This window comes from Nicotiana tomentosiformis, chromosome 5 (genome assembly GCF_000390325.3).
Source record: "Nicotiana tomentosiformis chromosome 5, ASM39032v3, whole genome shotgun sequence".
Classification (NCBI taxonomy): Eukaryota; Viridiplantae; Streptophyta; class Magnoliopsida; order Solanales; family Solanaceae; genus Nicotiana; species Nicotiana tomentosiformis.
In genome coordinates this window covers 19990366-20006544 of record NC_090816.1, presented here as the reverse complement: position 1 = coordinate 20006544, position 16179 = coordinate 19990366, and the positions used below count along the sequence as shown (strand labels likewise).

Sequence of the window (16179 nt, the reverse complement as noted above, 5' to 3'; positions counted from 1 at the left end):
TATTTCTCGTATAGTTTCTTAAAATTAAAATTTTAATTTTAAAATATTGAGTTGAACTAATCAAATTTAGACTCAAAATTTAGTCAAATTGACTCTCGATAAGCGAAATGTATCATCTAATTTGAAACAGAGGGAGTAATAAACTAATGTGAAAATATATAATAGTTAACTTTATAATTTAGCGATAATCATGTTCAAAAAAACATATATTGGATTGATGTAAACTTCCGATGTGGATAAGTTGTTACCCCACCCTCACTCTTCCCTTTCACTACTAGTCATATTTAGGAGCTTTTTCCCATCAATCAGTCACCACACCACATCTTCCTTCTTCAAGCATATATAGGGCTATTAAAAAAGGCCATAATGATATGGTAGGACTAAGTGTAGTACTCGAAGGCAATGAAAATATTGGGACAAAAACAAATGTGGCTATTAATGCAACTGCAACTTGTGCTACATCTTCTTTTTCAAATATAGTTAACAAAGCCAGTATTGTGACGATCAAACCCTTTTCTCCTACCATTACAATATCCTCACCTTTCTCCACTCAAAACTCTATTGCAGCCATAGCCATGGCCACTACTAATTGTGGGTTTCTTGATTCTTGTTTTCTTTGTAAGCAGAAGCTCTTACCTGGCCAAGACATCTACATGTACAAGTAAGCAGCTTTATATTTCATTTTTTTTTTTATACTTCGTTAGTTAAAAAAGATTCCCTTTTGGTGATTTGATTGGAGAAGATTGCAAGATTTGTTTTTACACTATTAACGTGATTTTAACTATTTATAATACATTGATAGAATCCCTCCGGTCTCATTTTATGTGAACTTGTACGAGAGGCATGAAATTTAAAAAGAAAAGAATGATTTTTTAATATGTTGGTGTAAAGCAATTAGTCATTTTTGTGGGTACAAAATTATATCATTAAAAGTAAATATGAAATTTAAAGTTAAAATATTTTTAAATATTAAACAATTAATGCGGTTCTTTAGGATAAACTAAAAAGAAAAATATATCACAATGAAATGAGACAAAAGGATTAGCATTTTTTTTATAGATATACTTAACTTATATACATTGATAATGAAAAACAATTACACTATAAATTTATTTTAATTGATTATAACATGTCATTTAATTTATTATATTTTTGAGTTACTAAATTAGGATAACTCTAGATGGTTACAACTTACATGTAAAACTTGGACATCTTAATTTGATAGTATGAAAAATTATATGCTGCTACAAAAGTAAACTCTTTAATTATTGTCAAACCATGTTTAAATGAATTCTCAAATTTGATTGTGTAAATATTTTTTTATTAGATTAATATATGCATTTAGTTAAAGTTTAACGTGGAATGGTCTCTTGTTCCATGAACAGGGGTGATAGGGCATTTTGTAGCGTGGAGTGCAGGTGCTGTTGAGGTTTTTAAATTTTTAAGATGAAATAGACTTAAAATGAGGGTGAATGGGAAATGGAGGGAAAATGAAATTTTTGAGTTAAATTTTAAGTTTTTCCCTCTTGACAATGAGACATTATCCCATATTGGAAGAGGAAGAGATTTTTGGTGGGTATATATATAATTGCTCTTCTTGTAGCTCTTAAAAAGTTAAGAAGAAAGCAAGCCTCGCGCCGTCGTCGTCGCTCGCTCGGCTTCGGCTACGGCTTTGGCTTTGGCTTCGGCTTCGGCTTCAGATCGATTGATTAATTAATTTTTTGGACCAAATTTATTTGTTAATAGTAAATATTAACGTAAGATTATCCGCATTTATAACAGATATTTTCCAATCCGTGTATTGAGGGTGGACGTTTGGTCTTCTTCAACACTGGCTGCTATATATATGTGCAGCAGCTGTCAACAGATTTGGCTATACATTGCACTCCTTCCTCTCAGCATTTCCATACGATTTTCTGAGTTTCTACTCCTTCGTTCTGCATTGTTTTAACTTCAAACAAAGCAACAGTAAGTGTGATTTGCTACCGAACTTGGTAGATAGCAAGTCTGTTATTACCCAAGTCCAGAAATTGCAAGTGATTATTCATGATCTACTTGCCGAAGGTCTTGTCATCAACGAAGCATTCCAAGTAACAGCAATGATTGAGAAGTTGCCTCCGTTGTGGAAGGACTTCAAAAATTATTTGAAATACAAACGAAAGAAAATGTCCCTTGAAGATCTCATTGTTCGGTTGAGAATCGAAGAGGACAATAAAGCTGCTGAAAGAAGAGGCCGTGGAAATTCAACAATAATGGGAGCAAATATTGTTGAAGATAACAAAAAGAAGAAGAAGGCTTCTGGTCCGAAATACAACCCAAGCAAGAAGCGGTTTAGTAGAAACTGCTACAACTGTGGGAAAACCGGACACAAATCTACGGAGTGTCGTGCTCCGAAGAAAGACAAGAAAAGGGGTCAAGCAAACATGGTAGTAAACCATGATGATGTTGATAACTTGTGTGCCATGCTTTCTGAATGTAACTTGGTGGGAAATCCTAAACTGTGGTGGTTTGATTCAGGAGCCACTCGCCATGTTTGTGCAGTTAGAGAAGCTTTTGCTACTTATGCTCCTGCTGGACCCGGAGAGACAGTTTATATGGGAAATGCTTCAACAGCAAAAGTTGAAGGATATGGAAAGATATTTCTGAAAATGATTTCTGGCAAGGTCATGACTTTGAACAATGTCCTTCATGTTCCCGAAATGAGAAAGAATTTAGTCTCTACTGGACTTCTTGTTAAGCATGGTTTTAAGTGCGTTTTTGTGTCCAACAAGGTTGTCATAAGTAAGAATGAAATATTTGTAGGAAAAGGTTACCTCACCGAGGGCCTTTTCAATCTAAATGTAATGGTTGTGGAAAATAATAATAATATTTCAGCTTCTTCTTACTTACTTGAGTCAAATGATTTATGGCATATACGTTTGGGTCATGTCAATTATAAAACCTTGCGAAAAATGATTAACTTGGAAGTACTGCCTAAGTTTGAATGCGAAAAATCAAAATGTGAAACATGTGTGGAATCTAAGTATGTTAAACATCCTTATAAGTCAGTTGAAAGGAATTTAAATCCTTTAGACTTAATTCACACAGATATTTGTGACATGAAGTCAATACCATCTCGCGGTGGAAAGAAGTATTTCATAACTTTTATTGACGATGGTACTCGATATTGCTATGTTTGCTTACTGAATAGTAAAGATGAAGCAATAGACGCATTCAGGCAATACAAAAATAAAGTTGAAACGCAACTTAACAAGAAAGTAAAAATGATAAGAAGTGATATGGGTGGTGAATATGAATCTCCTTTTGAAGAAATATGTTTAGAATATGGAATTATTCATCAAACAACAGCCCCTTACACGCCCCAATCTAATGGGATTGCAGAAAGAAAGAATCGCACATTAAAGGAGATGATGAATGCGTTGTTGATAAGTTCTGGTTTGCCACAGAACTTGTGGGGGAAGCCATTCTTACGGCTAATCGAATATTAAATCGAGTGCCCCATAGCAAAACACAATCCATTCCATATGAAAAATGGAAAAGAAGGAAGCCCAACTTGAATTATTTTAAAGTGTGGGGGTGTTTGGCAAAAGTGCAAGTTCCTAAACCCAAAAGGGTAAAGATAGGACCGAAAACCATTGATTGTGTTTTCATAGGATATGCGACAAATAGTAAAGCATCTCGATTTCTGGTTCATAAATCAGAAAATCCCGACATTCATAATAATACAGTTATAGAATCAGATAATGCTGAGTTTTTTAAAAATATATATCCGTATAAAAAGGAATGTGAGTCGTTTGTTGAAGGATCTAAACGACCTCGGGAAGAAACAAAAGAAATTACATGTAATCAGGAGGATCCAAGACATAGTAAACGTCAAAGAACGTCTACTTTATTTGGACCAGATTTTGTGACTTTCTTATTGGAGAATGAGCCTCAAACATTTAAAGAAGCTATGACTTCTTCGGAATCATTGTTTTGGAAAGAGGCAGTCAATAGTGAAATAGAATCCATATTAAACAACCATACATGGGAATTGGTTGATCTTCCTCCTGGAAATAAACCTTTGGGTTCTAAATGGATTTTTAAGAGAAAAATCAAAGATGATGACACTATTGATAAATTCAAGGCAAGACTCGTAGTCAAAGGGTATAGACAACGAGAAGGTCTAGACTACTTTGATACATACTCTCCAGTTACAAGAATTACATCCATAGGGATGTTAGTAGCATTAGCTGCAGTGTATGGTCTTGAAATTCATCAAATGGATATTAAGACGGCCTTATTAAATGGAGAGTTGGAGGAAGAAATTTACATGGAACAACCTGAAGGGTTTGTGGTTCCAGGTAAAGAAAAGAAGGTATGTAGACTTGTTAAGTCTCTTTACGGACTAAAACAAGCACCCAAACAATGGCATGCGAAATTTGACCAAACAATGTTGTCAAATGGTTTTAAGATAAATGAATGTGATAAATGTGTGTACATTAAAAATGTTCCAAATCACATAGTCATTGTTTGCCTATATGTGGATGATATGCTGATAATGAGTAATGACATTGCCAACATAAATGCTACTAAGCGTATGCTCAATAGCAAGTTTGATATGAAAGACTTGGGAGTTGCTGATTTAATTCTGGGAATTAAGATCCATAAGACTCCTCAAGGTCTGGCATTGTCACAATCTCATTATATTAAGACAGTACTTGAAAAATTCAAGCACTTGGGCTTTAAAGTTGCAAAGACTCCAATTGACGTGAATCTTGCATTAGCAAAGAATAAAGGCCAAAGCATATCACAATTGGATTATGCTCGTGTGTTGGGATGCTTAATGTATATCATGAATTGTACACGACCAGATATAGCTTGTGCTATAAGTAAACTGAGTCGATATACGAGCAATCCAGGCCAATCTCATTGGATGGCAATGAAACGAGTTTTGGGATATTTAGAACATACCCAGAACTTTGAATTGCACTACAGTAATTTCCCTGCGGTGATTGAGGGATACTGTGATGCAAATTGGATCACCGGTTCAACTGATTCTAAGTCCACGAGTGGATATGTATTCACTATTGGTGGAGGAGCGGTATCTTGGAAGTCGTCCAAACAAACATGTATTGCCCGCTCTACAATGGAGGCTGAATTCATAGCCTTAGATAAAGCCGGTGAAGAAGCTGAATGGCTCCGGAATTTCTTGGAAGACATTTCATTTTGGCCCAAACCGTTGGCACCAATATGCATACATTGTGATAGTCAAGCGGCAATTGGAAGGGCTGGGAGCGTTATGTATAACGGTAAATCTCGTCATATACGACGAAGACATAAAACCGTTAGGCAATTACTCTCTATAGGAATTATCACGATTGACTATGTAAAGTCAAGTGATAATGTGTCAGATCCACTTACAAAAGGCCTAACTAGAGAGGTAGTTGAGAAATCATCAAGGGGAATGGGGCTATGGCCGAGAACAAGTCATTGTGGCGGTAACTCTACCTAGAAGACTGGAGATCCCAAGATCTAGGTTCAAGGAGATCAAACAAAGTCATTAATGACGGTTCAACATTGTCAAATAAAATTTTAGTCCGTTCTCGTGATGAGACAATGTTCAGTACCAAGGATAAAGCATTAAGGCTTTTTAATGATTTCTAAATTTGATACGGGGTATATCAAATAGTGTATCTACAGGATGACACGTTTAGGAATCACCTATGTAAGTGTGAAGTGTTAGCCGCTTCAAGGAGAACTTTGTAAGGCCAGTTCTCTACGCACTTATGAAACCAGGCGGTGTTCATGGCTGAAACGAACACAACAATGAGAACCAAAGACGGTTAAGGGTTGATTGTGTGACTTATGGTTGTCTAGGTATACACCAAAGATCGACGGTTCAAAGATATCAAATCTACCGATTGACCGAGTATATCCGACATAAGTTTACTACGGAAAGTTCAAAGGGAAACCTACTTATCCAGATGCGATTAATCCTTGCTTGTAAATCACACAGTTTTTTCATGCATACTTCCGTGATATAGCCATTCCCCATTCATGTGGGGGATTGTTGAGTTTTTAATTTTTAAGATGAAATAGTCTTAAAATGAGGGTGAATGGGAAATGGAGGGAAAATGAAATTTTTGAGTAAAATTTTAAGTCTCCCCCTCTTTACAAAGAGACATTGTCCCATATTGGTGGAAGAAGAGATTTTTGGTGGGTATATATATAATTGCTCTTCTTGTAGCTCTTAAAGAGTTAAGAAGAAAGCAAGCCTCGCGCCGTCGTCGTCGTCGCTCGCTCGGCTCGGCTCGGCTTCGGCTTCGGCTACGGCTTCAGCTTCGGCTTCAGATTTGGATTCGGCTTCGACTTCGGCTTCAGATTCGGATTTGGATTTGGATTTGGTCAAATAATCGATTGATTGATTAATTTTTTGGACCAAATTTATTTGTTAATAGTAAATATTAACGTAAGATTATCCGTATTTGTAACAGATATTTTCCAATCCGTGTATTGAGGGTGGACGTTTGGTCTTCTTCAACACTGGCTGCTATATATATGTTCAGCAGCTGTCAACAGATTTGGCTATACATTGCACTCCTTCCTCTCAGCATTTCCATACGATTTTCTGAGTTTCTACTCCTTCGTTCTGCATTGTTTTAACTTCAAACAAAGCAACAGTAAGTGTGATTTGCTACCGAACTTGGTAGATAGCAAGTCTGTTATTACCCAAGTCCAGGAATTGCAAGTGATTATTCATGATCTACTTGCTGAAGGTCTTGTCATCAACGAAGCATTCCAAGTAGCAGCAATGATTGAGAAGTTGCCTCCGTTGTGGAAGGCCTTCAAAAATTATTTGAAACACAAACGAAAGGAAATGTCCCTTGAAGATCTCATTGTTCGGTTGAGAATCGAAGAGGACAATAAAGCTGCTGAAAGGAGAGACCGTGGAAATTCAACAATAATGGGAGCAAATATTGTTGAAGATAACAAAAAGAGGAAGAAGGCTTCTGGTCCGAAATATAACCCAAGCAAGAAGCGGTTCAGTAGAAACTGCTACAACTGTGGGAAAATCGGACACAAATCTACGGAGTGTCGTGCTCCGAAGAAAGACAAGAAAAGGGGTCAAGCAAACATGGTAGTAAACTATGATGATGTTGATAACTTGTGTGCCATGCTTTCTGAATGTAACTTGGTGGGAAATCCTAAACTGTGGTGGTTTGATTCAGGAGCCACTCGCCATGTTTGTGCAGTTAGAGAAGCTTTTGCTACTTATGCTCCTGCTGGACCCGGAGAGACAGTTTATATGGGAAATGCTTCAACAGCAAAAGTTGAAGGATATGGGAAGATATTTCTAAAAATGACTTCTGGCAAGGTCATGACTTTGAACAATGTCCTTCATGTTCCCGAAATGAGAAAGAATTTAGTCTCTACTGGACTTCTTGTTAAGCACGGTTCTAAATTTGATACGGGGTATATCAAATAGTGTATCTACAGGATGACACGTTTAGGAATCACCTATGTAAGTGTGAAGTGTTAGCCGCTTCAAGGAGAACTTTGTAAGGCCAGTTCTCTACGCACTTATGAAACCAGACGGTGTTCATGTCTGAAACGAACACAACAATGAGAACCAAAGACGATTAAGGGTTGATTGTGTGACTTATGGTTGTCTAGGTATACACCAAAGATTGACGGTTCAAAGATATCAAATCTACCGATTGACCGAGTATATCCGACATAAGTTTACTACGGAAAGTTCAAAGGGAAACCTACTTATCCAAATGCGATTAATCCTTGCTTGTAAATCACACAGTTTTTTCATGCATACTTTCGTGATATAGCAATTCCCCATTCATGTGGGGGATTGTTGAGGTTTTAATTTTTAAGATGAAATAGTCTTAAAATGAGGGTGAATGGAAAATGGAGGGAAAATAAAATTTTTGAGTAAAATTTTAAGTTTCCCCCTCTTGACAATGAGACATTGTCCCATATTGGAAGAGGAAGAGATTTTTGGTGGGTATATATATAATTGCTCTTCTTGTAGCTCTTAAAGAGTTAGGAAGAAAGCAAGTCTCGCGTCGTCATCGTCGTCGCTCGCTCGGCTCGGCTTCGGCTACGGCTACGGCTTCGACTTCGGATTCGGATTCGGATTTGGATTTGGATTTGGATTTGGATTTGGTCAAATGATGGATTGATTGATTGATTAATTAATTTTTTGGACCAAATTTATTTGTTAATAGTAAATATTAACGTAAGATTATCCGCATTTGTAACGGATATTTTTCAATCCGTGTATTGACCATTTGGCAGCCGCCTAATGCTCTTCCCACCATGAATGTGCTTGCTCCACAAACATGAATGTGCTTGCTCCACAAACATGAATGTGCTGGCTCCACCATGGAGGGTGGACGTTTGGTCTTCTTCAACACTGGCTGCTATATATATGTGCAGCAGATGTTGAAGAAAGACACTCAACAACACAACACACAATACACAAGACTGAAATCGCTCAACAGATTTGGCTATACATTGCACTCCTTCCTCTCAGCATTTCCATACGATTTTCTGAGTTTCTACTCCTTCGTTCTGCATTGTTTTAACTTCAAACAAAGCAACTGTAAGTGTGGTTTGCTACCGAACTTTGTGTTCGCTGAAATACTGGGGTTTGAAGTACCGCTACACCAGTGTGTAATTCGTTCTATCCTGGGAGGAAATAATCCATTACCTTGGGTACTAGGAGGGGATTAAATTCCTTAAGGAAACACTGTGAATTCAGTGGGCTCGAATTAATTACTTTTTCATTACGTTAACTTATATTTTGCAGAATTATTATTTATAAATACAGCAATATTGGCGGGACTAACAGGTGCAACCAGATTTTTAAGGATGAAGAAGAAACTACAAAGGTAAAACCAAAAGATAACCATTCATTAGCCTTCATTAAACCTCAAGCTTCTTCTTCGACATCTATGTGCTGAGATTTTCTTTTCAACAATACCAAAATTTATTCTTGGCACATTTTGTTTTAACTATAGGTCACGGGTTCAAGCCGCAGAAGCACTGTCTACATCATACCTTTTGGTAAAGGTATGCCGTCTTTCTCCGTACTCTACGTGAATACGGGATATTTTGTGCACCGGACTACCATTTACAATTTATTTTGACTATTGTATCCTGTTCTTTTCCCCCTTGGATTTCTAGTAGTATGAAAATTGAATGCTTAACAAATAGTTTCCATTATCAGCCCATGGTTTTGGTTTTCCTTTGCTATAAACTGATGGCGTTAAATGGCAATCAATGAGCATCTTTAATATTATGCCTGGATTGGAAAAGGATTCGAACATAAAGAAATTCAGTATTTAGTAAATTCAAAATGAGAGTGTGATCTTGTAATGTATACATTTTATATATCTTTTGTTTATGTATACAGTTAAAGCAATGAGTTCAATTGGACATACAGCTCGTCGTAAATCTGCCTTTGACTCGAACCTCCATGCGTCAGACCTTCACATATTTGTACGGGCAAACCCGTATATATGGATTGTAAAGATATGGGAAAAAATTCTAAAAATTAGTACATTTTCTATTAAATTCTGAATTTTACAATGATATTCGAAATCTGCTCTCCTTTTCTATTTTTTTTTTCTAGGAAAGGAGGCATTTTAAAACATTTTTTACTATATCAAAGAGTGGTAAAATAACTAACCTTATTTACTTTCCTGGCCTCTAAGTGATAGGAGAGTCAATGTTGATAGTGGCGGGCATGTGAACCCATGGTGTTTCCGCCAAAATAGGTATTTTATGTATATATATTTTTAGAATTAATTTAATTATCTGACACTCATGCTTCACAAGGCTGAATGATGTACTTGATTAAATAATGAGTTATTTACTCAAAAAGAACATGAATTAATTTACTTAATGAGTACTTTTTTTGTCCTTTCTTTAATGATACACCCATGTTTTAAAAATCCTAAATCAGCCTCTGATTATTTATGTTTGCTATCTGTTTTGGTAAATATATTTTGCAGTGTCATTGGTCTTGTATTTATTCCAGTTCACAGATCACAATCAGTCTTTGAGCTTTAAATGAAGTAACATTCAAGTAAGCGTGAGCCAATTAGCTAGTTCATTTTATACAGTTACTATATGAAATTGGAGTTAATTAATAAGTCCATGTATTTTGCTCAAATATTTGATCTTGCTTCGAGTTAGTATTCCTTGAATTTAACATATAAAATCAAATTTAATAACAAGTTTTTTCAACAAATTTTAGATAACTACAATGATTCTCAAAAAATATGCTACCCAAATTGAGAAACGTAGAAATCTTCCGGGCTTAATTTCAACCCAACACCTCTCATAGCACTTTTTTTGTTTTCTTTTTTGTGATAAGGACGTCTTTCATATCACTCGTTAAAGTCATATATTCACTCAAGTTAGCCAGAAATGTCTGAGAAAGTAAGCAGATTATACAGGTACATGAATTTCCCCCTAGATCTTTGTAGCTGGGAATTTTCAAATGATACATACATGGGCAGACTATAACATGATTGTCGTCGTCGTCACCCATTTCTCTATCAACGTCACCAGTGAGTTCAACCAGATTTGAATAGAAGTACTGCTTTTGAATCCAAATAGAAGTATACAAAGTGGTTCGTCTCATGAGTCACATAAGAACCTACGTGGGAAAAGGAAAAACACAAAAATATCATGATTTGTTGATGCATAATAAGTCTGCAGATCAATTCATCAAAGCAGTCAATCTTTCGTTTAAAATGAACAAATTATTCAAAAAAACATCATAATGCAGACAAAACCATTCCCATCCTCACCAAACTCTACAATATGTCTGGTATACGGAGAAAGAAAAAAGGAATAAAACAAATAACCAACACAGCAGAATTGGTTCTCATCCGAATTGAAGTGACTTTAGCAGCCTTCATCACAGTTAAATTGTGCGACCATTTTCTTTGCTACAAGTACCATCTATAATCCTCAACCAAAGCAAACGACCAACAAAACTGAAACTGATAATGGGGCAAACGACCAACAAAACTGAAATTGATAATGGGGCAAACAAAATCTTGGCTATGCATAAGTTCAGCAGAGCACAAATTAGCAACCAAGATATTGTGGAAAACTAATTCCATCAACATCAAACTCAGGCAAAGGACAGCTACTACACTCTCCTAATATTCATCGCACGAGGACAAATTGTCTACCAAAGCCGAAGACTCCAAAATTATATTCGCAAACCTCTTAGACCTAAAGTAGAACGACAAATGTATTGCCTCATGGTTGTCCTGAAAGCATGATATATTGGAGGCATCAAATAATATCTTTTGATGTATCTTCGGGCACTTCAGACAAAATTCATGGTCAAACCAATTAATCTCTAATAAACGAGTATGATTTACCAAAGCACAGAAATAAAATATAATACTCTGGCACTGCGATTGAATATTCCACCTCTTGTTTTATGGTGCTAGAGAAAGGAAAAAGAAAAAGATACCAGGAGATCAACAAAAGAATTTAGTAAAATATAACCATATTAAATTATACTACATAACTTGGGCAAAAACATCTGAAAAGGTTTTAACAATTTCCTTTCTGAACAAGAGAAAGTAAAAGTCCTAGGTGGTTTCAAGAAGCACCGGATGAGATACGTCCACCACACATCTACAGATGTTAACAGAGCTTCAGCTGTGAAAAGCCCATTCAGGCCAAGTAATTGACAAATCTATAGGTCTGCATGAATCAATTTAATAAGTATCGACAGTGGAGATCAAGTTCTCTGCCACCTTTCTACACACTATTAGTTACTCAAGTCCTCTGTTACCTTTCTACACATATTACTTTGGTATTTTGTACTTATTTTTATTGTGGGTCGGGGTGGGGAAAAAGCCCACTTATCATGGCGCCTCTAGGTTAATTTTGTCTTTTGAGTTCAAATGTATAGTCCAGGGGTGGGGATAAAACCCACTTTATCATGGTGCCTCTAGGATAATTTTGTCTTTAAGTTCAAACCTGTACTCCAAAATTCTTCAAATTATCAAATGTAATACATGAGGTTGGCCTCCTCCAGCTTTTGGCTAAATGTCAGTCGCTACTTTCGAAGTCCTGTTGAACCGAAACTGGCTATTGCAACTAGCATCAGCCTTCAAATTATTTGTAACCAAGGGTAAGTGGCCAGTATGGTTGTATTAAATAACAGTATGATTTCCATTGCGAACTAACAAGGAAAACCTTTCTTTCTATAGGTACCCAAAAAATGTGATAATTCTATTACACTGCTCTGAACAAGGACCACAAGTTACACAATGGAGAAGTGCAGATGCTTCACTAAAGTGACGGAAAGAAGCTTAAGTATAGTTTGACAACTGAAGCCTTAGCACTTACAAAGAATGAATAACCTGTCAAACTATTATAGGATTCGTCCTACGTAAAGATAAGTAAAGGACTATTGTTAGTTGCAGACTGCTGATTCTCTGATAAATGTGCCTCAAAGGGAAGGGAAACACAAAAGTTGGTAGATTTGATGTATTACACTTCTACTCTCAAATGGATCACTAAAACAGAGCGTTCTCGTTTAGTCATGATCAACCTCTAACCTATTTCATTTTAATCTAGACATGATCAACTTCTAACCCACTTCATCACTCATTGATTTTCTTCACAAGCACAGGAAAGTCATGTATGACCACTTACGCATACAAATAATACTCTATGCATAATCCATTTATTAGCATCTCACAGGACCAGTGTTAATCACAATAACCATTCATGACCTAAAAGAGATTAGACTAACACAAGTACAATTTCATAGCAAGAAACTTAAGTTTCATCTTAATAAATGACAATTCGGGAATTAGCATATAGGAATTTTACCTACCAGATTATGACATTTAGGAGAAAGAGTTATAAAACAGACAAAAGAAAAATAAGTAAATTAACGTGGGACATGTGAAGAATTAAGTTTGCGATAAAACCAAAAATTTAAAACTGCGTGCATGCATAAGCACAATATCTCTCAGCGATTGTGTATTAATAGAGAAAACATTGCCTTATTTACTACCACAATTTCTAATCTCACACAAACATGGCGAATGGGTAAACATGCCACCAAGCTGAGAGTTTGGTCGCTCATGTGGGCGCATGACAACAATCTTAGCAATGAAACTTTCACCATCCTACATGTGTTCACAAGAGGAATCTCTGATGTCATCAATTGCGGTTTAATAACTGGGTGTATGTGTTTGTCAAGAAAACAAGCACATAACAGGGTAGACGTACGATGTAGTAGAAACCCTAGCAAGATTGAAGGACATGCTGTCGATACCTTTAAGATCCCAAAGGATACCAAAGGTTCTTTTACCATAATGGAGCCGGCTAAGCCAGATGCTGGCCAACCAATAAATTATCTTTTGAGACCTGTTAGAAATGATGATATCCATTACCATTTGACCCGTTGTTAGAAAAAAGGGTCATCACCAAGTTTTGTGTTTACTGATATTTTGTTGCAGGAAAAAAACCAAAAGTTTAACGAAAATGTGTTAGCACACGATATGCCAATTTATGTTACAAGTAGTTGCATAATTCTAATTAAGTAGTTACCGAACCACCTAATACTATTGAACCTAGATATATTCTACCAAGAGTGGTGAAAACCTCAACACAGAAATTTTAACCAAACCCCCTTCCCAGGTAAGCTTTTCCTTTGACCTTCAAAGATCAAAAAGTTAGACGAAAATAAGATCCTTTGACAAGTCATTTAAATTGCACAAATACTAATCCACCCTGACATTCAAGACAAAGCCTGAAGGAAGGCCAGATCCGCACATTTCCAACATGTATTGCATGTCATTGCAATAGGCCGCAAGAAGAAAACAATTAAACAGTAGCTTTGTTACCATGTTACCTTCTAAAGCATCAACTTCTAATTAGACAAACAGAAATTTGATTTCTTGTAGAAATGTTTATCAATATAACCAATGCAGCACCTATGAACTTGAAAAAGAAAAAAACAAGCTGGAAGATCAGAAGAGCCAAGCATGTTTACCGAAGTTTTTTCCGACAATGCAATGCCAAGTAGGGCCATACTTCTTGTCGAACTCCTTCTTAATCTGTTCTGCTACATCCTTCTCTACATTACACTTCTCAAATGCCTAGAATATACACACAGACAAAATGTATAAACATTCAGAAGTTGTATAGTCATGTCATATTCTGATCAGTGTAGACACTTAAAATTCTGGACTCTTCCTGACAATCAAGCAAAGAGTCCGGAACCAAAGTGATACATAAATTGGTCATAGGTTGTTTTTTCCACCTATTTTTGTGCTTTGAGTCCAAAAAAATGACACTTTGGTTCCGGACTCTCAAGCAAAGATCCATCTCACTTTTTTGTCTGAGAAATACACTTTTTGTCTCTTGAATCAAAGATAATAACTTAGAAAATAAATAGAGAAACATTCAATATTGTACTCAACAACAACAACAACAACAACAACAACTCAGTATAATACCACTAGTGGGATCTGGGGAGGGAAGTGTGTACGCAGACCTTACCCCTACCTTGGGGTAGAGAGGTTGTTTCCGATAGACCCTCGGCTCCCTACCTCCAAGAACTCCCACCTTGCTTTTAGGGTGACTCGAATTCACAACCTCTTAGTTGGGGTGACTCGAACGAACTAGAACTCACCACTAGAGCAACTCACTCTTGTCAATATTGTACTCACAAATTTATTAATTAAAGAGTTTAAATTCTTCGCATTGCCGGCGTAAAAGATACTGTATTTACACAATAAGGTCATTTATTAGGTAATTAGAGATGAATCTCTTGGTAAGTATTATAATATGTAATCTGGTAAAAATGATAACTGACCAATGTCACGGGTTAAAATACTTTTTACAGTATCAGTATATATAACTTTATATATAACTTAAATCCTTAATTAAATTGTTTTACTCAAACAAAAGATCCTTTGTTCAGGAAATACACTGCTTTGGCCTCTAATTAAAGAAAATAGCTTAGACGCTACAATCACGAGATGTTCAAAGTCAACTCACACTTTATAAATTAAACGATTTAAGTCATATGCACAGACATTTTAACATGTGAAAGCTGGTCAGTTGCCATATTTATCAGTACCAATTAATTCGTATCAAGAGATTCCCCTAGTATTTGCCAAATGACCTAATTGTGTACAAATTTTAATTACCTGATTGTGTAAATATTTTTTGCACCGGCAGTGAGTAGAACTTAAATTTATTCCCGACTTCAGTTACTAGTAATTATTTTCTCACTCCGAAAATTGTTCATGAATAATTAACAAATTCGTGTGTGCGCGCGCGCGCGCGAGAGAGAGAGAGAGTATATACAGCAATAGCAATGTCGACAGCCTCATTTTGGAGGTCAGGTTTCATATCGGCACTTTTTATGATGACTGTCTTCTTCCCAACAGTAGTAGAAGTAGCTGAATTCGAAGAGGATTTTCGATCATCGGAGGAGGCTGATAACGACTTGCGATCGTCCGACGAAGACTTCACCACCACAGCTCCGGCTCCGATACCGTTTCTCTTCGTGTCTTCGCTCATTTCTTCTTCTTTTCTTCTTCTCTTTCTGTTTTGAAGTTGAAGGCTGACACGCCGGGGCCGATGGTGCAAAAAAGTGCAAGAAAGAGAGTTTGCGTGTGTGTGTGTGAGAGAGAGAGAGAGGTTGTCTTTCTGATTTCCAAGGGCTAATCCTTATTGGGGGCAGTTTGCCACTTTTTGCTTTACGCTAAAGAAATTAGAAAATATTTTTCAAAATCAGCATATTTTGAAACATAATTTTCTTTAAAATATTTTTTAAAAATTATTGTTAGTGAGAAGTAATTTATATTTAACTAATTAATTTAAAGCATACTTTTAGGTAGTAATTAGTAGGAAAATTATCAATTATATTAGTCCATAAATAAGTTAGTATAAAAATTAGTCAATTCATAAATATTACCATTATTAGCCATGTAGCTATTTGTAACAAACAAAAAATGTCAATTTTTTGAATTTTGCTTTCTTTTGAGTGGGTGTTATTGGAATAGATTAGATATATCTTAAGGGGTTTAAATCTCAGTTTTGGGATCATTAGATAGAGTTTTGAAATTATTTGAATTGAAAATTCGAAGTAGAAGATGAACATGAAAAAAGTGATAT

General features: G+C 36.0%; 2 protein-coding genes across 2 annotated transcripts; one reads left to right on the top strand and one right to left on the bottom strand.

The window, feature by feature from the left end:
- Positions 1-356: 356 nt before the first annotated feature.
- LOC104094305 (FCS-Like Zinc finger 15-like) lies at positions 357-9329 on the top strand. Its single transcript, XM_070175508.1, has 4 exons — positions 357-661; positions 1386-1418; positions 8849-8888; positions 9018-9329. Exons 1-4 carry the CDS (start codon positions 372-374, stop codon positions 9144-9146), a joined length of 492 nt encoding a protein of 163 aa, XP_070031609.1. The 5' UTR covers positions 357-371; the 3' UTR covers positions 9147-9329.
- An 870-nt stretch (positions 9330-10199) lies between these two features.
- LOC104091218 (uncharacterized) lies at positions 10200-15741 on the bottom strand. The gene is made up of 3 exons (XM_009596501.4): positions 15367-15741; positions 14045-14150; positions 10200-10663 (listed from the first exon to the last, which is right to left on the bottom strand). Exons 1-3 carry the CDS (start codon positions 15580-15582, stop codon positions 10581-10583), a joined length of 405 nt encoding a protein of 134 aa, XP_009594796.1. The 5' UTR covers positions 15583-15741; the 3' UTR covers positions 10200-10580.
- Positions 15742-16179: the final 438 nt, after the last annotated feature.

Excerpts from the sequence above, each read along its gene's own strand:
- LOC104094305 (XM_070175508.1), top strand. The coding sequence starts at position 372 with ATGGTAGGACTAAGTGTAGTACTCGAAGGCAATGAAAATATTGGGACA. Across the intron at positions 662-1,385 it reads CAAGACATCTACATGTACAA|GGGTGATAGGGCATTTTGTA; the intron begins GTAAGCAGCTTT and ends TTCCATGAACAG. Across the intron at positions 1,419-8,848 it reads TTTTGTAGCGTGGAGTGCAG|GTGCAACCAGATTTTTAAGG; the intron begins GTGCTGTTGAGG and ends CGGGACTAACAG.
- LOC104091218 (XM_009596501.4), bottom strand. The coding sequence starts at position 15,582 with ATGAGCGAAGACACGAAGAGAAACGGTATCGGAGCCGGAGCTGTGGTG. Across the intron at positions 14,151-15,366 it reads CTGTCGACATTGCTATTGCT|GCATTTGAGAAGTGTAATGT; the intron begins GTATATACTCTC and ends TGTATATTCTAG. Across the intron at positions 10,664-14,044 it reads CATTGTCGGAAAAAACTTCG|GTTCTTATGTGACTCATGAG; the intron begins GTAAACATGCTT and ends TTTCCCACGTAG.